This window comes from Equus quagga, chromosome 15, assembly GCF_021613505.1.
Source record: "Equus quagga isolate Etosha38 chromosome 15, UCLA_HA_Equagga_1.0, whole genome shotgun sequence".
In the NCBI taxonomy this organism is placed as follows: Eukaryota; Metazoa; Chordata; class Mammalia; order Perissodactyla; family Equidae; genus Equus; species Equus quagga.
In genome coordinates this window covers 93,220,941-93,239,148 of record NC_060281.1, presented here as the reverse complement: position 1 = coordinate 93,239,148, position 18,208 = coordinate 93,220,941, and the positions used below count along the sequence as shown (strand labels likewise).

The 18,208-nt window shown below is 59.2% G+C and overlaps 3 protein-coding genes across 3 annotated transcripts in view; 2 read left to right on the top strand and 1 right to left on the bottom strand.

Moving 5' to 3' along the window:
- Positions 1–3,918, top strand: part of GSC2 (goosecoid homeobox 2) — a 26,336-nt gene extending 22,418 nt beyond the window's left edge. Inside the window, exons 3-6 of the mRNA XM_046641072.1 lie at positions 7–136; positions 236–489; positions 1,073–1,356; positions 2,824–3,918. Of these exons, the coding sequence (XP_046497028.1) occupies positions 7–136; positions 236–489; positions 1,073–1,177 (489 nt within the window). The 3' untranslated portion in view covers positions 1,178–1,356; positions 2,824–3,918. The remainder of the gene's footprint in view (positions 1–6; positions 137–235; positions 490–1,072; positions 1,357–2,823) is intronic.
- A 540-nt stretch (positions 3,919–4,458) lies between these two features.
- On the top strand, positions 4,459–14,427 carry ESS2 (ess-2 splicing factor homolog). The gene is made up of 10 exons (XM_046641457.1): positions 4,459–4,612; positions 5,580–5,748; positions 5,833–5,934; positions 7,901–8,070; positions 8,182–8,299; positions 8,602–8,735; positions 9,638–9,740; positions 10,934–11,043; positions 13,289–13,404; positions 13,874–14,427. Exons 1-10 carry the CDS (start codon positions 4,478–4,480, stop codon positions 14,151–14,153), a joined length of 1,437 nt encoding a protein of 478 aa, XP_046497413.1. The 5' UTR covers positions 4,459–4,477; the 3' UTR covers positions 14,154–14,427.
- Positions 14,428–16,442: 2,015 nt separating this feature from the next.
- Positions 16,443–17,531, bottom strand: TSSK2 (testis specific serine kinase 2). Its single transcript, XM_046638756.1, has one exon. The coding sequence runs from the start codon at positions 17,529–17,531 to the stop codon at positions 16,443–16,445; it is 1,089 nt and encodes a 362-aa protein (XP_046494712.1).
- Positions 17,532–18,208: the final 677 nt, after the last annotated feature.

Here is an 18,208-nt window from a genome sequence, read left to right as displayed (position 1 = left end):
CCGCAGCCCGCCGGCCGCCAGAGCCCTGCGGAGTCCGGCGAGCGCGAGGCGCCCGAGGCCGCGCCCTGCGCCTGCTGCTGCTGCTGCGGCCCCCGCGCGGCGCCCCGCGGGCCCTCGGAGGCAGCCGCCGGGCTGGGTGAGTGGGCGCGGGCGCGGGCGCAGGGGTCCTCGGGCGCGGCGCGGTGGTGCGGTGCGCGTTCTCCGTCCCGCGCCTCACCGCGCCCTCGCCCCGCAGGCGCGCGGCTGCCGTGGCCGCTGAGGCTGGGGCCCGCGGCGCCCTTGCCCTTGGCCGCGCCGACCGGAGGCTCGGGGGCGCTGCCCGGCGCGGGCGGCCCGGGCCCGCAGCGGCGCACGCGGCGCCACCGCACCATTTTCAGCGAGGAGCAGCTGCAGGCGCTGGAGGCGCTCTTCGTGCAGAACCAGTACCCCGACGTGGGCACGCGCGAGCGCCTGGCTGGCCGCATCCGCCTGCGCGAGGAGCGCGTGGAGGTGAGGGCCCGGCTGGCTGGACGGCGAGGGGGGCCGAAGGGCTCGCTGCCTTCCTCCTCCTTTTCCAAAGAAGGCCCTGGCGCGGGGGTCCCGTCGCGGCAGAGGGAGGGCGCGCAGGGCTAATTCCCGGCCGAGGGGCGGGCGGGGCCAGGCACGTGCGGGAAAGTGTCGCTGGAACTGGAGGGGAGGTAAGGCTAGTTTTCTTCTCCTTTGTTTTAGACTTTTTTTCTCTTGATGGTAAATGAGGCGCACGTTCATGTTCCAGAGTTTGGGAAGCTCGGAAGAGCACAACGCTGCAGGAGGGGCGCCCTGGGCGCCACCTGGCGGAGGTGGGAGCGGGGTGGGAAGGGATGCAAAGGGTGGCTGGTCCGGTCGGAAAAGGGGTTTCGATTCCGCGGCCCGGCCACCGTCCCTATCTGCTGCTGCTAAGAGACGGTGGCGCGCGGCCGCTGCCTGGTGCCCTCCCCGCAGCCCTCATCCGCCCACACCCCGTCCGGAAGCCCCCTGACCGGTCCACCTATGGGAGCCCGGTGGGACGCGCGGGTCCTGGAGCTGGACCTGAGTAGTCCCTCCTTCTGCTCAGGTCTGGTTCAAGAACCGCCGGGCCAAGTGGCGACACCAGAAGCGCGCGTCAGCGTCCGCGAGGCTCCTGCCCGGACCCAAGAAACCCCCCAAGGAGAGCTGTTGATGGCTCTGGGAGCTCCTCCTGACCTTGGCCGCGTCCTTTGGGGCCGGCTCAGAGAGTGGACAGACCAACTCGAAAAGGAGCTGAGAGAGGACACCAGCCTCTTGCCGTCTGCACAGCTTCCTGCATCCGGGAGCTAAGGCTCAACGCAGGAGCCCCTGTGCAGGAAAACAGATGTCTGTGTGTGTGTCCGTGCCCCGCCTGCCCCGCTAAAGGAGGGGAATCTGAGCATCTCCGTGCGTTCTCTTCCCAAATGGCTAGCGGGCAGGAGGACCCGGGAGAGCCCCTGGGGGCTGGGGGGGGGGGGGGGGGGGGGGGGCACACAGCAGGTCAGTTTCCTCGTCCCGCCCACTGCACCCCCCGGACGGCGCTAACCCCGTCCCAGGACAGGACTCCCCCTTGTCAACACAGGATATCCAGAATCCCCTTCTTCCTGCTGGGGCGTGCTGGCTTCCGTCGTCTGCTCAGCGTGGACTTGGCCTCCTTGACGTGGCCTACAGCCCTCCCGCGGCAGGGAAGGGTGTCTGCATCCTGAGGTGGCTGCCACCTTGCAGGTCCTGGGCAGGGCCTCAGTGTCCAGACCTGTGGAATAAGAAAGTTGGGTGAGGTCGTCTCCAGAAGCCCCCTCCCCACTCCTTAGTCCTGTGAGCCTTGTGCGGGTGCGCAGAAACAAGCACTGCAGACACCAGGAAGGCAGTCGAGAGTCAAGGCCCCCCCGGGCTCCACCGCCACGTGCGCGGCCACGTCCGCTGGGACCTGCTGCTCTTCTCCTTTCCTGGGCGTGCTGGGCTGCCTTGTTTTGGGAGTACAGCCCAGTAAATCCTCAGTCCCTGTGCCAGGGTGCCCTCCAGCAGAGCAGACTGCCCCACACCATAGCCGGCCGCTGGGAGCCTGCACTAGCCTCTAGGTGCTGCTGGCCTGCTTCGCAGTTGGGCACCTTGGCCTCCTCCCTCTGGGGGATTTCCAAGCTCTGGTGTCTGCCTCTCTCACAGCAGTCAGTCTCTGCCATCCTGTGGGTCAAGAGGAGGTCTGACTGGGGAGACCTTCCCACTACCTTGGAAAATGTCGGCTCTCCCCTCCATCATTCTGGCCCCAGGGTGAAGGACAGTGTGAAAACAGGGCTTCAGTTCCCCAAGTAGGCATACAGTGGGCCCAAGGCACCTAACACCCGCCTCATCTGGCTTAGGGACCTTGTTCTGCTTCCTCACAAGTCCTGGAGGGAATGGGGGGTATCTAGCAGGAGACACAGTCCATCCATAAAAGATGCAGGAGCCAGGGCTGCAGCTCTGGGACCCTCCAAGGCTGGCCAGTTCAGATAACACTGAGTGGGTCTGGTGTCCCCAGCCAGGGATGCCCTAACAATGCCCAGTGCCTCCAGGACAGCACCCCTCCCCTCACTCCCCAGGATGCACACTGCTGGCTGTCACAAGGCTTTTCTCCTTGACTCTTGGCCTCATCCTTGGAGACTGCACAGTCAGCTTGCAGAGGCCCCCACAGGCTGTGACGCCCTCACCTTGCTAGGATCCAAGGCCTGCACCCTCCTGTGCTGAGTGGCTGTCTGTCATTGTGTGGGAAAGCCATGATCAGAGCTACACCTTCACGGGACCAGTGACTATGCTGCGCTCCTGATTTTTCTCCTTCCTTTCTAGCTCTTCCATGGTGGGCTCAACACAACAGCTGGCCATTAACGTAGGTGTCTTTGAGGCTGAGTCCCTCCCATCTCAAATTCTCCCTGGTTTCTCTCTTCCACCTTCAGCCTCTGATTCCCACGTCTCTGCCACCTTTACGTCTCCAGCCAGGCCTCTCCCCTGAGCTAGATGTTAATGTCTAACTGTCCCTTTGACTACTGCACCTGGAAGCCCACAGCAAGCTCTTCCCCTGCGCATGCTAGGTGCATGAGCCAGAGGGCTGGCACTCACCCCGAGCCCTCTGCTCCTCACCCACTGTGCCTAGGCCAACAGCAAGTTGATTTTATTTCCAAAACCAATCTCAGAATCTATTTTCTCTCAAGCTTCAACTGCGCAGCCTGATGAAAACTGCCATCATCTCTCACCTTGACCGCCAGCCGCCTCTAGTCTTGTCCACCTGCACCCACTCTGGTTTCTCTTTAATTCATTCTCCATGAAAGCCAGGGTGCAAGTTTGAACCTGCCTCTCCCCTGCATACGACACTCCAAGGCTTCCCATTGCTCCTAGAATAAAAACAGAACTCCTCACCATGACCCACGAGGCCCAGCGCAGCCTGGTCCTGCCCCTCTCGTGTCATCTTGCACCTAACTGCTCCTTGTACTGTGTGCATACCCAAAGGTCGTCTCCCTCCTACTGCTGGGCCTTTGCTCATGCTCTTCCCTCTCCACCTGATCAATGCCAGCTCATCTTTTGGATCTGCAACCACTTCCTGCCTGGGGCCACTTCTCCTGACTGCCCCCTCGGTAAGATTGCCGAAGTGCAAGCTCTTTTCTTGCTCCAGTGGCTGTGGTTTTGCAGTTGTCTGTGGGATGACTAACTAGTGTCTGTCTAACCCATTTGGCTGTCAGTGCTGCAAGGGCAGGAACCGTCACCATGGAGGCCCCGGTGAGCCTCCGGAACGACTGCCTATTGTACTAAATCATTCCAGGGCAAATCTTTCTTCTCTGACGAAATTCACAACCTCCTTTTGGGAAGAAATGATCACTCCTGAAGAATGCTTAGGCAACCTACTGGTCCACTTCAGTGAGAATTAGCCCTCTTCTGGAAAGCCCACTCTGGAATCCAGGGACTTAATAATTTTTGACCAGACATTTCTTTATTGAGCCATCGTATTTTTCTTTTTTCTTTTGTTAAATAAATATTGAGAAAGAATTATGTTAGGATTCTTTTCTTGCATAAAGTTTGAATAAAAGCTTTGAAACTCGTATATAACCAAATTTCCTGAAGAGTGTGTTTTTCTTAATAACTTAGAAGCACATGCAGTGATTATTTGCGAGAAACTGGAATTCCAAGGCCTTTCAATTCCTCAGTGCAGGAATTTTTCACGATTAGCTTGAACGACACGCCCCTTAGCCACCCCCCACCCACCACCACCACCACAGCGCCCCCTCGTGCTCACAAGCCCGGATACGCAAGACTAGAGCGGGGCGGGAGGAAGACTACAACTCCCATAAAGCTCAAGGCTCGTAGTGACGTTAGTACGGAGCGCGAGCCGGCCTTTTAAACGCGCTCTCCCATTGGCCAACTGTTGGAAGCGCCTGCGCAGGGAATGGGTCCCGCCCTCCTCCCGACCCTGTGACGCGCCTGCGCCTGCCGAGAGGGTCCTGGGATAGGGATGGAGACGCCCAGTGCTTCAGCCCGGGATGTGTTGCTCCCGGTCGCGTCCGGCTCCCGGCGGAAGCGCGCGGCCGGGGAGGCCAGGGCTGCGACGAGCAAGCAGCGGGTCCTGGACGAGGAAGAGTACATCGAGGTAAGACCTCGGTGCAGAAGCCGGTGACTTCTGGGTCCCTCCTCCGCCTCGCATTCTTTTAGGGTCGGGGTCCTCCCGTCCCCTTCTGGAGGCAGAGCGGTCCAAGTCCCTGCCCTTGGGCTGTGGACAGTCCCCAGAGCCAAATAAGCAGAGTGCGGAGGAGGTGCCCTTGATGGGGGAAGCACCGCAGTGTTGTCGGGGAAGAGAGGGGGCGGCTCTGTTTGTATGTGGTGCGGTTCAGGGAAATAAGGCGCGAGGTTGACAGGCTGGGAACATGGTGGCAGAGAAGATTTTCTAGAGAGTAGTAATAGCAAGTGTAAAGGCTGGGCCTGGAAACAGGCTGCGATGGTGGCGGCATCATTTAGTGAGTGCGCCTCACTCGCAGTGGGTAGGTGTTAATCCTACCGCCCACATGCTGAAGCCGAGGAGCTGGCTCAGGAACTGGAGAATGTCAGTTTGGTTTTGGACTGGTTATGTTTGGGAAGCCTCTAGGGTATGCAAGCAGCGGGCAGCCGGATGCACAGATGTGCAGCTCAGGAGCAACGTCTGGCTGGAGGGGCAGACTTGGGACTCTCAACCGGTTGGGGGGGTGGTGTGAGTGGCTGAAATCGCCTGGGAAAAGAGTTCAGGTTGGAGATAGATCATAGGTGGAATGAAGGTGGTAACACCCACATTGGTCCAGCTAGTGTGGAGGTGGAGTCGGCAAAAGAAAATGAGAATGACCATTTAGTGATGGGAGAGAGAAGGGTTGCATGGAAATCAGAGGAGTGTTTAGTAATGTTAGATGTTGCAGCAAGGCCACATGAGATGTTCGTCCTCTTTAGAATGGGCCCCTAAGCTCTGGGGATCACCTGGCCAGGCAGAAGTTGGGGGTCAGCAAGGGCCTTAGCATGTACATCAGTAGAGTGGGGGGGGGGGGGGCCGCCCAGGTAGCAGCTCTAACTTTTATCCTGATCTCTCGTGGCAGGGCCTACAGGCGGTCATCCAGAGGGACTTCTTTCCCGATGTGGAGAAGCTGCAGGCACAGAAGGAGTACTTGGAGGCTGAGGAGAATGGAGACCTGGAACGGATGCGCCAGATTGCCATCAAGTTTGGCTCTGATCTGGGCAAGATGTCCCGAGAGCCCCCACCGCCCTGTAAGAGGACTCCTGTGGGTGGCAGAGAGAGGAATTCCTGCTGAGCTCAGGCCCATTACATCACCACACCCTCTCTTCCCTCAGATGTGACTCCAGCCACATTTGAAACCCCTGAGGTGCACACAGGCGCTGGAGTGGTGGGCAATAAGCCCCGAGGCCGGGGCCGAGGCCTGGAGGATGGTGACGGTGAGTGAGCACCCTCTGGGACACACAGTTGGGACTGCCTGGGAATCTCATTCTGTACGGCTCTGGGGGGGTCCATAGGCAGGTCACGTCTTGTCCCTGAGAGGTCTCCTTGCCTAAATGGCAACCTGAGGGGTCAAAGAGCTCTGGTCTAGGAAGCAGAAGACCTGGGTCCAGCTCCCAAACATCGGGCAATCCTCTGAGCCTCCAGCCCTCCTCTGTGGAATGGAAATCTCACCACTTCTCTCACTGGCCTGCTCACTGTGTGCAACCCTCCACCCAGTGGGCTCCATGGGCCTGGGAGGGCTCCTTTCCTCACTGTATCCTTAAGATGCCTCAGGGCCTCTGCACTTGTGTCTTCTGAGTGGGTCACTCCCCTGGATAACTGCATGGCTTCCTCCTTCTCCTCCTTCAGTTCTCTGCTTGGGGGTGGCCCATGCAGAGAACCCCTTCCTGACCTCCCAGTGTAAAGTCACATCGCCCTGATCGCCCTGGTGCTTTGTGCCTTCCCGCCTGGTTTAGTTTTCTCAGGACATGGCACTTAGAAAGGCATTTCGTTTTTTCATTGTCTCTCCCCGCCACGAGAACAGGTTCTGTGTCTTGCTTCCATCTGTGTGCTTTGCATCTAGAACCCCGTGTGGTGTGTTATGGAACTTCCAGAAATACGTGCGTGGAACAAATGAACGAGTTGTCTGCTTCCATGTGTTTGCTGGGGTGCGTGATCCATCCTAACTTTACGAGGGCGTCTCTCTAGGAAGGAGCGTTCTGAGCCCTGTTGAACCCAGGCGTACCGCGTGCTCCTGGCCTTCCACACGGGCATCACTGTTCCCGTCGGTAGTAGGACGTCAGTGCCCATACAGATGGACAAGACGCGTTCTCTATTAGATCCTAGTCTGTGATGTGCTGTACTAACACAGATGGCCTGTGTGCTCACACAGACATGGTGTTATTTGTTTTAAAACCTGCCTGTTTCTGCCAATAACACGGTCCATCACGTTGGGTCCTTGGAGCCTGATTCTCCATGGCAATATGACGCAGGCCTCACAGGCAATATGCAGGTTGTTTTCCTTCAAATTCCCCGTACTTGTCAGTAAGTACAGGATCCTTTCAGCAACCTAAGTGGTAGGTGCCATCGTCATTCACAGGCTCAGGCGAGGAAACCGAGGCTTCGGAAGGCTGTAACTTCTGCAGGTCTCAGAGCTGGTGGTGGTGGAATGGGGTTTGAGTCCTCATCTTTTTGACCCCGGCTCTTGAACTTTTAGCTGATGTGCCTTGTGCACAGCCTAGTGGGTAGTAGATGGTTAAGACTGTCACTAGGGTGGAAGAAAAGGCTCTCCTCCCCGTGGCCCCACTGAAGTCTGTACCGCCGTGTGCAGTGTGATAGCAGCACCTCAGTGGGGGTGCCTTCAGTGGTGGTGCGGGGGCTAGGGGGGCTGCCGGACTGTGGCCCCGTGCCTGTGAGGCTCTATCCTGAGCACCAGATCATACGGGCTCCCTGCCGTCAGGGTCCACTAGCAGGTCAAGAGGCTTAGGTGATAGCCCCCCACCTGTAGCACAGGTTCCAGGAAGGGAGGAGCAGGCAGGGGAAGGAGGTCCTGGGATGGAGGGGAGCCCCGGGCTGTGGAGGCCGGGCCTCCACGACTGGCACCATTTTGCCAAGGGAGACACACAGTGATGTCCTGCTCTTTGTCTAACACCTGGATAGACCCCTTCCAGTGCAACAGATTGCACACTTGGCATCCAGCAGATGAGGAGAGCCCCTGAGGGCTCCCTGGGCAGTTGGGGTGGGATGATTCCACTCCCAGGTAGGGAGATGTCTGGCAGCGTGCCCTCTCAGGGACAGACATGGGGTCGGGGGGAGGGTTCCAGCCCTGCTTGTGGGGTGCTGCGGTTCCCAGGACTGACTGACTGCAAAGTGGTGTTTGTGTCGTTTGTGGTTCTGTGTCACCCACCCTGCACCCCTGAGCAGGAGAGGCTGGTGAGGAGGAAGAGAAGCAGCCCCTGCCCAGCCTGGATGTCTTCCTGAGCCGGTACACAAGCGAGGACAACGCCTCCTTCCAGGAGATCATGGAGGTGGCCAAGGAGAAGAGTCGGGCACGCCACGCCTGGCTCTACCAGGCCGAGGAGGAGTTTGAGAAGGTTGCTCTGGGTGCGGGGGCGTAGGCGCCCTCTGTTGGGGTGGGGGAGTCCCAGGGCCAGGGCACAGTGCCTGGGGCTTCTCTGACCCTCACTTTTACCCCTGTGATGCAGAGGCAGAAAGATAATCTTGCACTCCCGTCAGCAGAGCACCAAGCCATCGGGAGCGGCCAGGCTGGCGTGGAGACCTGGAAGTACAAGGCCAAGAACTCCCTCATGTACTACCCAGAGGGTGAGCAGGCGGCATTGTCAGACTGTGTGTTTGGACCTGGCCTTCAGGCTGGTGTGTCTGTGCCTCCTTGCATCCTGGGCCTTGGAGGGGTCCTAGTCTGTCACAGGGCGGGTGTGTGAAGTTGGCAAGAGAGTGAGGCCCTCCCCAGCATCGTTAAGTTCTGCCATGTGGAGACTGAACTGGGCTTTGTGCTTCTGGTCAGCGGGGAGTGACTTGGCCTGTCCCTCAGGCCCTGAGCATGGGGCTGAGTGGGGCTGACTGACCCCTCTGACGCCTGCTGCCATCTCTTCTCCATCTGCCAGGCGTCCCTGATGAAGAGCAGCTGTTTAAGAAGCCCCGGCAGGTGGTGCATAAGAATACTCGCTTCCTCAGGGACCCCTTCAGCCAGGCCCTGAGCAGGTCCCAGCTGCAGCAGGCTGCTGCCCTCAATGCCCAGGTGAGTGACGGGGCCACAGGGGGCCGGCTGTGGGTAGGCACAGCCTCCCTGATCTTGGCTGCTCCTTTTTAAATTAGGACCATTCTTGGGCTTGGTGGAGCTCAGCACTGCAGGACTGTTTGGGGCCCCTGTGTGGCAAGGTCCTGAATCTTTTCTCAGTCCGTCTGAGTGTTCACTGGGGCGCTGTTTTGATCAGACACATTCTGTGGGTCCAGATCTGTGCCAGCTCCCTTGATGGGCAAGGGCATGAGAGAAGAGAGTTTGCTGAGAGTCTGAATAGTCTGGCCAGCCCCACACTCATGTACCAGGCAGCGCTGGGGGGGGCAGACAGTGGGGTGGGCAGTCTGTGGTGGGGAGGCTGGGGAGCCAGCAAGTGCCAGAAGGGAGCCTGGCCCAGAGGGTAGGTGGGGCTTGGCATGGCAGAGAGCAGAGGTCTGAGCCTGGGAGCAAGATAATGGGGGCTGTGCATCTGTGCCTCCTGTGGTCACGGAACCGAAGCCTGGGAGGCCGGAGGTGGGAAGACGGTTTGGAAGTTCTCATAGGTGCCCTGTGGGAGCGATGGCAGAGCACGGGCACCATAGTCGATGTGGTCCCTGCGGGGGCTAGAAGCCAGTAGCCCTGAAAATAGCCAATGTGGGTGTGGCCTGAGGCCAAGGGCCCAGCCCTGCCCTGCATGGAAGGAGGGGGAGCTCCCCTTGCTTGGACGTCACTTTGTCAGGTCTTCCAGGTCTCTGTGGGGGCCAGGGGCCTCCTCTCTTTCCTCAAGGGGGCTACTAGCCCCAGGGCCCCACTCTGCCCGAGGAGGGGAGTGTTCCCAGTGTGTTCCTGTGCACCTGCCTGTCAGCCAGCTGGGGAGAGTGGGCTCAGGAGGCCTCTGACACCAGCCTCTCTGCTTGTTCCAGCACAAACAGGGCAAGGTGGGCCCCGACGGCAAGGAGCTGATCCCCCAGGAGTCCCCCCGAGTGGGCGGATTTGGATTTGTTGCCACCCCTTCTCCTGCCCCTGGTGAGACATGTGCCCACTGGCAAGCTGGCCTGCCAACGGGACTGCCTGGGGGTGGTAGGCCCTAGGTCTGCCCCACACCTCATGTGACTCAGGGCCCAGTGTCCCATCTGTGCAAGGACAGGGCTGGACTCAGGCAGTCCCAACCTGAGATGTGTGGGGCCCCGCCCATTTAGCTAGGCAGTCTCCATGCTTCACTCTAAGCTCAGCCCGACAGACTGGGTGTGCTAGGGGCTGGGGGTGTTGGCTCTGCTGGACGTACTGGCTCTGGCGGGCCTGCAGAGTGGTGTAGAAGGGGGGTGGGCCTGCGGCCTGATTAGCAGTGAGGGCAGTGTAATCCAGTGGGCTGCCAGGCAGTGGCTTCTTGTTCTGGACACATGCACGAAGCCAAGCCACAGTCTGCAGGAAGTTGGGTGCACCTGTGGCCTTGGAGTGGCGAGGGGGGCTGGCCCATATTGTGTGGGCAAGATGGGCCTGAGGGGCACTGCAGGGCCGTGTGCCCCTCCCTTAGGCCACTTGCCTCCTGCCACTGGCCTGGCTTGGGCTCAGTGTCCCCATTAGTCCTGGGGTCACATGTCCTAGTTCTGGGTCTCACGTCAGCAGGTGTGCGGGGCTTATAAGCCTAAATCCAGAGAGCACTGTAGGGTGGGGGCTCAGGAGGCACGGAAGCCTTGAGGACAGTGTTATGGTGCAATGGTGTTTGTCTTTCCTCCCACACGTTGGCTTCTGCACCCTGGGGTGCTGGTTGCTGTGTGCAGGCCAGGGCATGTGGAGGTACCACAGATTTGCCCAGGGTCTTTGGAGGTTTGGGAGCTCTGGAAATCCCCGAGTGTCTTCTCCCTTGGGGTGGGGTGTCACCAGTGACCTCTAGGAGGCTCCCCTGGCCTTGTGCTAAGATGCAGGCCTAGCTGACCCAGTCCAGCTTCTCTGGGGGAGCCTACCTCCCCCAGGATAAGCCCCATGGCTGTAGGGGTCTGGGCCTGCCCTGGGCCCACAGTGGCCTTGGCGTTTACTTCTCACAGGGCAGAGGTGCCAGGGTTCTGGAGTCCTGGGGAAGGAGAGAGGGTCAGCTGCCAGCCTTGCTGTTTGTTAGTTGGGGCATGCACAGGGGGAATGGCTGTGGCAGGAGGGAGGGCCTGGGTGGTACCCCAACCTGGTCCCCTAGCCTGAGGTGGCTGTCGGCTCTCCATCCACAGGTGTGAACGAGTCCCCACTGATGACCTGGGGGGAGGTAGAGAACACACCCTTAAGAGTCGAAGGATCAGAAACCCCCTACGTAGACAGGACGCCGGGACCAGCTTTCAAGGTGGGTTGTGGTGAGGAGAGCCTGAGTGGGACCCCAAAAGGACACATGGCCTTGTGAGTACCTGTAGCTCGATGCACAGAGATATGTCCAGTTGCCATCAGTTAAAGCAGGGCCGACTGGTGGGCCGGGCTGCATCCTAGGCTGCACCCTTTTGTGGACACCGTGCTTCTAAGAATGGGAGAAGGGCAATGAGGGCAGGTGTGGGTGGATGAGTGGGTGTGTCAAGGGTGGGACCAAGGCAGGGGGCGGCTGTGGCCTTCTGAGCCTGCAGGCCCGAAGGATGGGGCTGTTCAAAGATGAGGGGCAGTCTCAGAGGTGGGCCAGGACTTCCAACTACACTGCAGCCCTGAGGGTCAGGAAGGGTCCCAGAACCTCAGTGTTCCGTGGGACATGGTTTGTGTCCTCAGAAGGGCTGTGTGCTTGCAGAGAGAGCCCTCTTGCAGAGATCTGGGTGGCCCAGGATGGCATGGGCAAGTGGGTAGACAGGTAGGGCCCTGGAGAGGTGTGGGGAAAGCAAGCTGCTCAGGTCTGCACCAGTTTGTTGGGGGAACTGAGTGACTGGCATAATTTGGGAGGGGAAGGAAGAGAGGTCCCCAAAAATTGGGAGCTTGCAGTCCTGTTGTCCAGGTGCTGGGCTGCTGCCTGTGTTGGCTGTGGAGTGTGGGGAGATCAAGGGAGGCAGACGCTGGTGGTGTCGCAGAGATAAAGGGTGCGGGATTACATCATCTGCTTTGAAAGCCCCGAGTCAGGCATGGAGTCTGGAATTAGCATAGAAGGTCTGTGTGGGAGCTGGGTCAGAGGCCATTTTGAACTAGTCCTTCAAACACTGGCAGCAGTGAGTTTGAAATGCAATGGAAAAAGAGACATCACTCACTGTAGCATCAGAAATGTAGAGTAACTAGGAATAACCTAGCTTTTGTAAAGAAAGTGCAAACTTAGGGAAGGAGACCATTGCCACTGGCCGTGCGTGAAGACGTGGGCCCCAGGGTGGCGCTGCTCACCCTGCCTGAGTAGGTCAGAGGCTGACGTGTCCAGACAGAGTGGACATGGAGTCTTTTGGTACCTTGGTTCTAAAATTTGTCTGGGATGCGAGGATAACCAAGAAAAACTTGCTAGAGGAATAACAGGGCAGCACGTGTGCTGTCATAGTAAAGCACCCCAGGAGGCTGTAGGTGTGTCAGCTCGTGCCACTGACCTGGGAACCACAGTCAGTAGGAAAGGGGAGATTCCAAAAGAAGCCGTAGTCTGAGGCAGAATTGAGGCTGTGTTAGAGGTGACCAGTTCAAGCGGTGCTGAGTAGCAGTTTTGGAAATAAAGTAGACCAGGTCCTTAATACGCATAGCAAAGTGAATTCTAGAAAGTTGGAAAGGCTGAATTTGAAGACAGTGAATGTAAGACAATTAGGAGAAAATAACAGTCATTGTTTAATCTGATCTCAAGGCGGGAAGGACCCAAAAGCAAAGGGAGGCGCCACAGAGGAGGTGGTGGCTAGGTTACACTACCTGAAAATGACAGGCGTCAGCACAGCGGGAAATGCACACGTAGATAAAAGTAAGAGCAAATAGCTGAAATTTGGATGGCATAGCTTAGTATGATCTGCACAGATAAAGCTCCCGTGAGTTAAAAATGCAAACCAAAACACCAAGATAAGCATCTCAATAGAAAAACATCTTGAGGGGCCGGCCCCGTGGCCGAGTGGTTAAGTTCGCGCGCTCCGCTGCGCCGGCCCCAGTGTTTCACCTGTTCAAATCCTGGCCGTGGACATCACCGGTCATCAGGCCACGCTGAGGCGGTGTCCCACATGCCACAACTACAAGGACCCACAACTAAGAATATATAACTACGTACCAGGGGGCTTTGGGGAGAAAAAGGAACAAATAAAATCTTTAAAAAAAAACTTGACAAGTTCTCAGAAGAACTACAGAAGGTTGATGAAGGCAGAAGGCTGTTCACTGTGGCCATCAGAGGGAAGCAGATTAAAACAAGACCTTCTTTTCGTAGAAGATTGTCAGGTTCCTGACTCGGCAGTGCTGGCCTTGAGAGGAACGCAAGGACAGACGGGAGAGCTGGGCCCTTGGAAGGTGGACAGCTCAGGCAGGCTGGTTGGGGGCTTTCAGGGGGCTTTTAGGGGAGGCAGCCAGTGAGTTGTTGGGATTGTATGGGCCACAGGAAGAGGCAGGCACTCCCAGCAGCAAGGGCCTGCCTGGCTCATGGCAGGGGCACCCACACACCTACTGCCTTCTAGATCTTGGAGCCAGGCCGCAGGGAGCGGCTAGGGCTGAAGATGGCCAACGAGGCTGCTGCCAAGAACCGGGCCAAGAAGCAGGAGGCCTTGCGGAGAGTGACAGAGAACCTGGCCAGGTGAGGGGCGCCTGACCTGCGTGGGGGGTCTCTCCCTGCTCTTGCTCGGCACCACCCCCATGCAGTGTGGACGCATGGTCTGCAGGGCAGGCCGAGGGGTTCTGTGGTGGTCCTGTGGCAGCTCCGCTGATCCGGAGCATGACCTCGTGTGAACCAGGACACAGGGCTCTTCTCTGTCTTTTTTTCAACCTCCTCCCTGGCATGTCCCCAAGAGGCCCATTGTCCCACTGTGAGCTCCTCTCAGCCCTGTGGACGCAGGTGTTATCATTCCCCTCGGAGAAAATTGGGTCTAGTCCCACAGCCAAGGGCAGCACCACCACTTAACCTCAAGTTTGGCCTCACTGCTGTGTGCCGGGCTGTCCAATGTCCTGAGCCCAGAATGACCACAGGTCTCCTGTCCCTCTTCCTGCCACCAGTGGTGCTCAGTCCGGCCTAATCCTGCCTCTCTTGCTCACTCCTTCCACCCCAGCCTCACGCCCAAAGGCCTGAGCCCGGCCATGTCCCCAGCTCTGCAGCGCCTCGTGAGCAGGACGGCCAGCAAGTACACAGACCGGGCCCTGCGGGCCAGTTACACACCATCCCCAGCACGCCCAACCCACCTCAAGACCCCTGCCGGTGGGCCCCAAACCCCCACAAGCACACCGGCTCCTGGCTCTGCCACACGCACCCCCCTCAGCCAGGACCCAGCCTCCATCACGGACAACCTGCTGCAGCTCCCTGCCCGGCGCAAAGCCTCAGACTTCTTCTAGGGCCAAGCCTGGGCTGGGCCCATGGAAGCTTTGTGGAGCCTGCAGGGCAGCTGTCCACCCAGCAGAGGACTCCAGCCTTCTGGGGACCCAGGCCCAGGCCAAAAGCAGCAACTATCCGAGGAACTACAGAAGAAGAGTGCCGTGCCACAGCCAGGCTGGCACAGGACTCGCTGCCTTCTTGGGGTGCCTCCCAGGGCTTTGCCGATACTGTTTTCTGTGGAACCCCTGCCTGTTTCTGTTTCACCGTCATTAAAGAACACCTCTTGCTCTCTGACGGGCTGCCTTTCCATCCTGCTGCCAGCACAGCCCTTGGGCTGCCCTGGGGCCTGCATCGTGGTCTCAGGACTGCAGGCCTCCTGGGGAGGAAGCTGCTGGATGGCGTGACCCTTGAGGGCCAGGGTGTCTGGCCTTTCCCGCCACCTCCTGCAGTTCTTTCTGTGGCACCCCGGGCTTGGAACTTGCCTTCTGAGCTGAGTTCACAGCTTGGTTCCGCCCAGGCCACCCAAGTTCTTTCTGCTCCTCTGAGGGTAGGACAGAGCCTTGGAAGTTGTACCCGCCGGGCTCAGCTGGGGCTCTGGGCCCAGGTCTGCAGCTTTCCCAGGCAGATTGGCATGTGTGGTTTGCTGGTGACAGGGCTGTGTGGGTCCTACATATGAGGTCACACCCCTGCATGAGGTACCTTCTCGGTGGCCTCACCATCACCTGCACCTGCTCCCAGCTCAGGTCGGGCAGGGCTCTCTCCACCTGCTCTTCTCTCTCCCAGTGCTCCAGGCCCTGCCTGGCACATGCCGCAGTGTCACCAGCCTCACTTCACTGTCACTCCCACCAGCAGGAGCTCCAGATGACTGTACCCTGGGCCATGGTGTCAAAACCAGTGGGGCTAAGAGTGCCCGGTGCACCATGGCTCAGCACTTGCCTGAGGGCCTGAGGGTATTGGTGCCTGAGCCCCAAGAGGCCCAGGGCCAGCTGCTTCACATGGAGGTGGGGCCCTGCACTAGGGGCGCAGCTGGCCCCAAGACCATGGCCTGGCTCCCAGACGTGTCCCTTTAGGCTTCAGATGGGGTCAGGTTGTGCCCAGGGTGCTCAGCAAGGCACAGCTGGAATCAGCTGAGACCAGAGTCCTTGCTCTGAGCACGCCCAGCCCTGTGCCAAGCCTTGCACCAGGCCAGCTTCTTGGGTCCTTCTGTGTCAGTCCTCTTGCTCCCTCCATGAGGACCATGTTCTCTGGAGGCTGGCGCAAGGCCTGCCACCTTCCGGGCGCCCACTAACCTGTGCTCCTCGATAGTAGTTTCTGCGAGTGCCCAGGGGCTGAGCCCTGGCTGTGCCCTGTGTCCACCATGGTGGCTGGAGGTGGGCTCAGCGGGTGAGCATGGGCCCAGGGCTGGGACTGCCCAGGGCTCAGGAAAGTGCAGCTTTTGGTGCTTTTCTCCCATTGGGAAGGGTGGGCTTGAGCCCAGGGGAGCACCCAGGAAGTGGGGAGGCAGAGGACTGAGTGGGTGTGAGTGAGATGCAGAGGAGGATGCTGTCCAGGCAGGGCCACCCAGGGCCAAGTGCTGACTACATAAGCTCTTGGCTGATGTGCAGAGTAGGCCCTGGGGAATGGCAGGAGACAGAACTGAGGGCTGCTGTGTGGGCAAATGGGAAGGGGTGGGGAGGGTGAGCTGAAAGGTCTCAGCTGGGGCTGCCCTTGGGGTCTGGAAGGGACACTCAAGTGGCCAAGGTCACCAGTCTCAACCCCCAGAATGGAGAGAGAGGAGGATACTGAGAAAAAGGGGATGTCTGAGGGAGTGGGATGGGGTCAGGGTGGGCTGCACCGCCCCTGAGGTGGGGAGACGTGTGCACCTGGCCAGCCCTGGGCACTCTGGGCATGGGGCAGGTCCAAGGGAGACCCGTGGGGGGCCCGGCAGTGGTGGCGGCCGCAGTCCTCTCCTTGCCTGCAAGGCCTCACCATGAGTCTCCCTGAGCCTGAGCACCGGTCCCTGCAGAGACCTGCAGAGTCCCTGCGCTAGAGACCCCCGCGCCGCAGGGAAGGTGATTGGCTGAGTCCCAGAGAAAAAGACTCCTCACGGGGTGCTCTCGATGCTTGTATACACTTTGTGGTTTATTTGATGGTCAGCAATTAACGTCTTTGCTACTAAGTGGAAGAAAGCTAATAGAACGTAATCAAAATAGTGGTTTAATTGACCGATTTTACTTGTTCTTGCACCTGTGGCTTCTTCAGCTCCTACCTGCCTACCTAGTTTATGTGGGTGCTCACCGTGCGCCACGCCCCCCGGGCCCTCAGCACAACTAGGTGCTCGCTTTCCCCGCCTCGGCTCCAGAGACGTGATGGTCTTTTGCCCTGGAGGTCTCAGCCGGCCTGTCCTCCATCCTGTCCTCATTCTCGGGCAGCACTAGTAGCCGGTGCTGGGTTTTGGCCCCCAGCTTGTGGTCGGGCCGATGGTCTGGCCGGTGCTCAGGCCTCGAGCCTGGCCGGGTGTCCAGTTTGCAGTCGGCCCGGTACTTGCCCTCCCCCTCCCTCTTGATGGAGGCAGAAGACATGGCTTTGGGCTTGGGGGGCTGCAGCCACGAGTGGCTGAGGATCTCATCAATGAGCAGCCGCCGGTTGACATCTGGCTGCAAGATGCGGTAGATGAGGTCCTTGCACTCGCCTGTCAGGTTCTTAGAGCGTGGGAAGTCCACGCGGTGCTCCTTCTGGATGCGCAGCATCTTCTTGATGTCGGAGTCGTCATAGGGCATGGAGCCGCACACCATGATGTAGAGGATGACGCCCAGGCTCCAGATGTCGTACACCTTGGGCTGGTAGGGAATGCCCTGTAGTACCTCGGGGGCCGCGTATGCTGCCGACCCGCAGAAGGTCTTGCTGAGGATGATGCGGCCGCTGCCGTCCCGCAGGCAGTGCTTGGAGAAGCCGAAGTCCGACAGCTTGATGTTGAAGTCCTTGTCCAGGAGAAGGTTCTCACACTTGAGGTCTCGGTGGACAATGTCCAGGTCATGGCAGTACTTGACGGCCAAGGAGAGCTGGCGGAACATCTTGCGTGCCACGTCCTCATGCAGGGCTCCCCGGCACTTGATGAACTCGAGGAGGTCGCCCTGGACCCCGAGCTCCATGACAATGTAGATGCGCCCATCTGATGTCTCGAAGATCTCGTAGGTCTTGATGATGGAGTGGTGGTTGACGGTTGCCAGGATGTCCATCTCCCGAGGAAGGAATCTCTCCACAAAGTCGGTGGGCGTTTTTTTGCGGTCGAGGATCTTGACCGCCACGTTGAACTTGAGGCGCTCCGAGTAGGCAGATTTGACTTTTGCGTAGGAGCCCTTGCCAAGGTTGATGCCCATGATGTAACCCTTCTTCCTTAGGACCGCGGCATCATCCATGGTGCCAGGAGCGGCCAGCGCTGCTGCCTTCTACATCCCCTCCCGACGTGGGCCAGCCGGCATTGTCCTCATTTACACTGTGGGGGCCGTCTGGCCGGGCTGGGCCTGGACTTGGAGGGGTGGAACGCTCAGCATTGTCTCCACGTGACTTCAGCATGTGAAGTCATAAAGCCAGGCTGCCGTGAGTGGGGACCGGGCCTGGGGGGAACGGGGCCCCTGGAACCCTAGAAGCCAAGCCGGCTTCGCAGGAGCGCCCACTCCACACCCACTGGAAGGAAGCTGTCACCCAGGACTGTGGTAACCCTTCCTGTTCCTGCTCGCTGTGGCTCCCCAGTCAGGAGTCAGGCCCAAGAGAGATGCTGCCTAGGTCCAGCCAGAGTGCCAGCCCCATGCCCATTTCCCTCTCCTGGCCACAGGGACTGACCCTGCATTGGTTCTTGTCCCACTAGGGCCAATTTCCTGCAACATCTTTGGGGTCTTAAGAAAACCCCTTCGAGGGCTTGTGTCCTTGGAACCAGTGGTGCCTGAGAGGGACTGCACTGGTGTGGCCAGGCCGGCAGTGGTTCCAAGCCTGGTGGACAAGGGCAGCTCTTATTTGGGGTGGAGAGCTGGGTGGGTGACCACTGCTGCTGCTGCTGCCATGGGAGCAGGGCATGCTGGGGTGGGAGGGCAGGCAG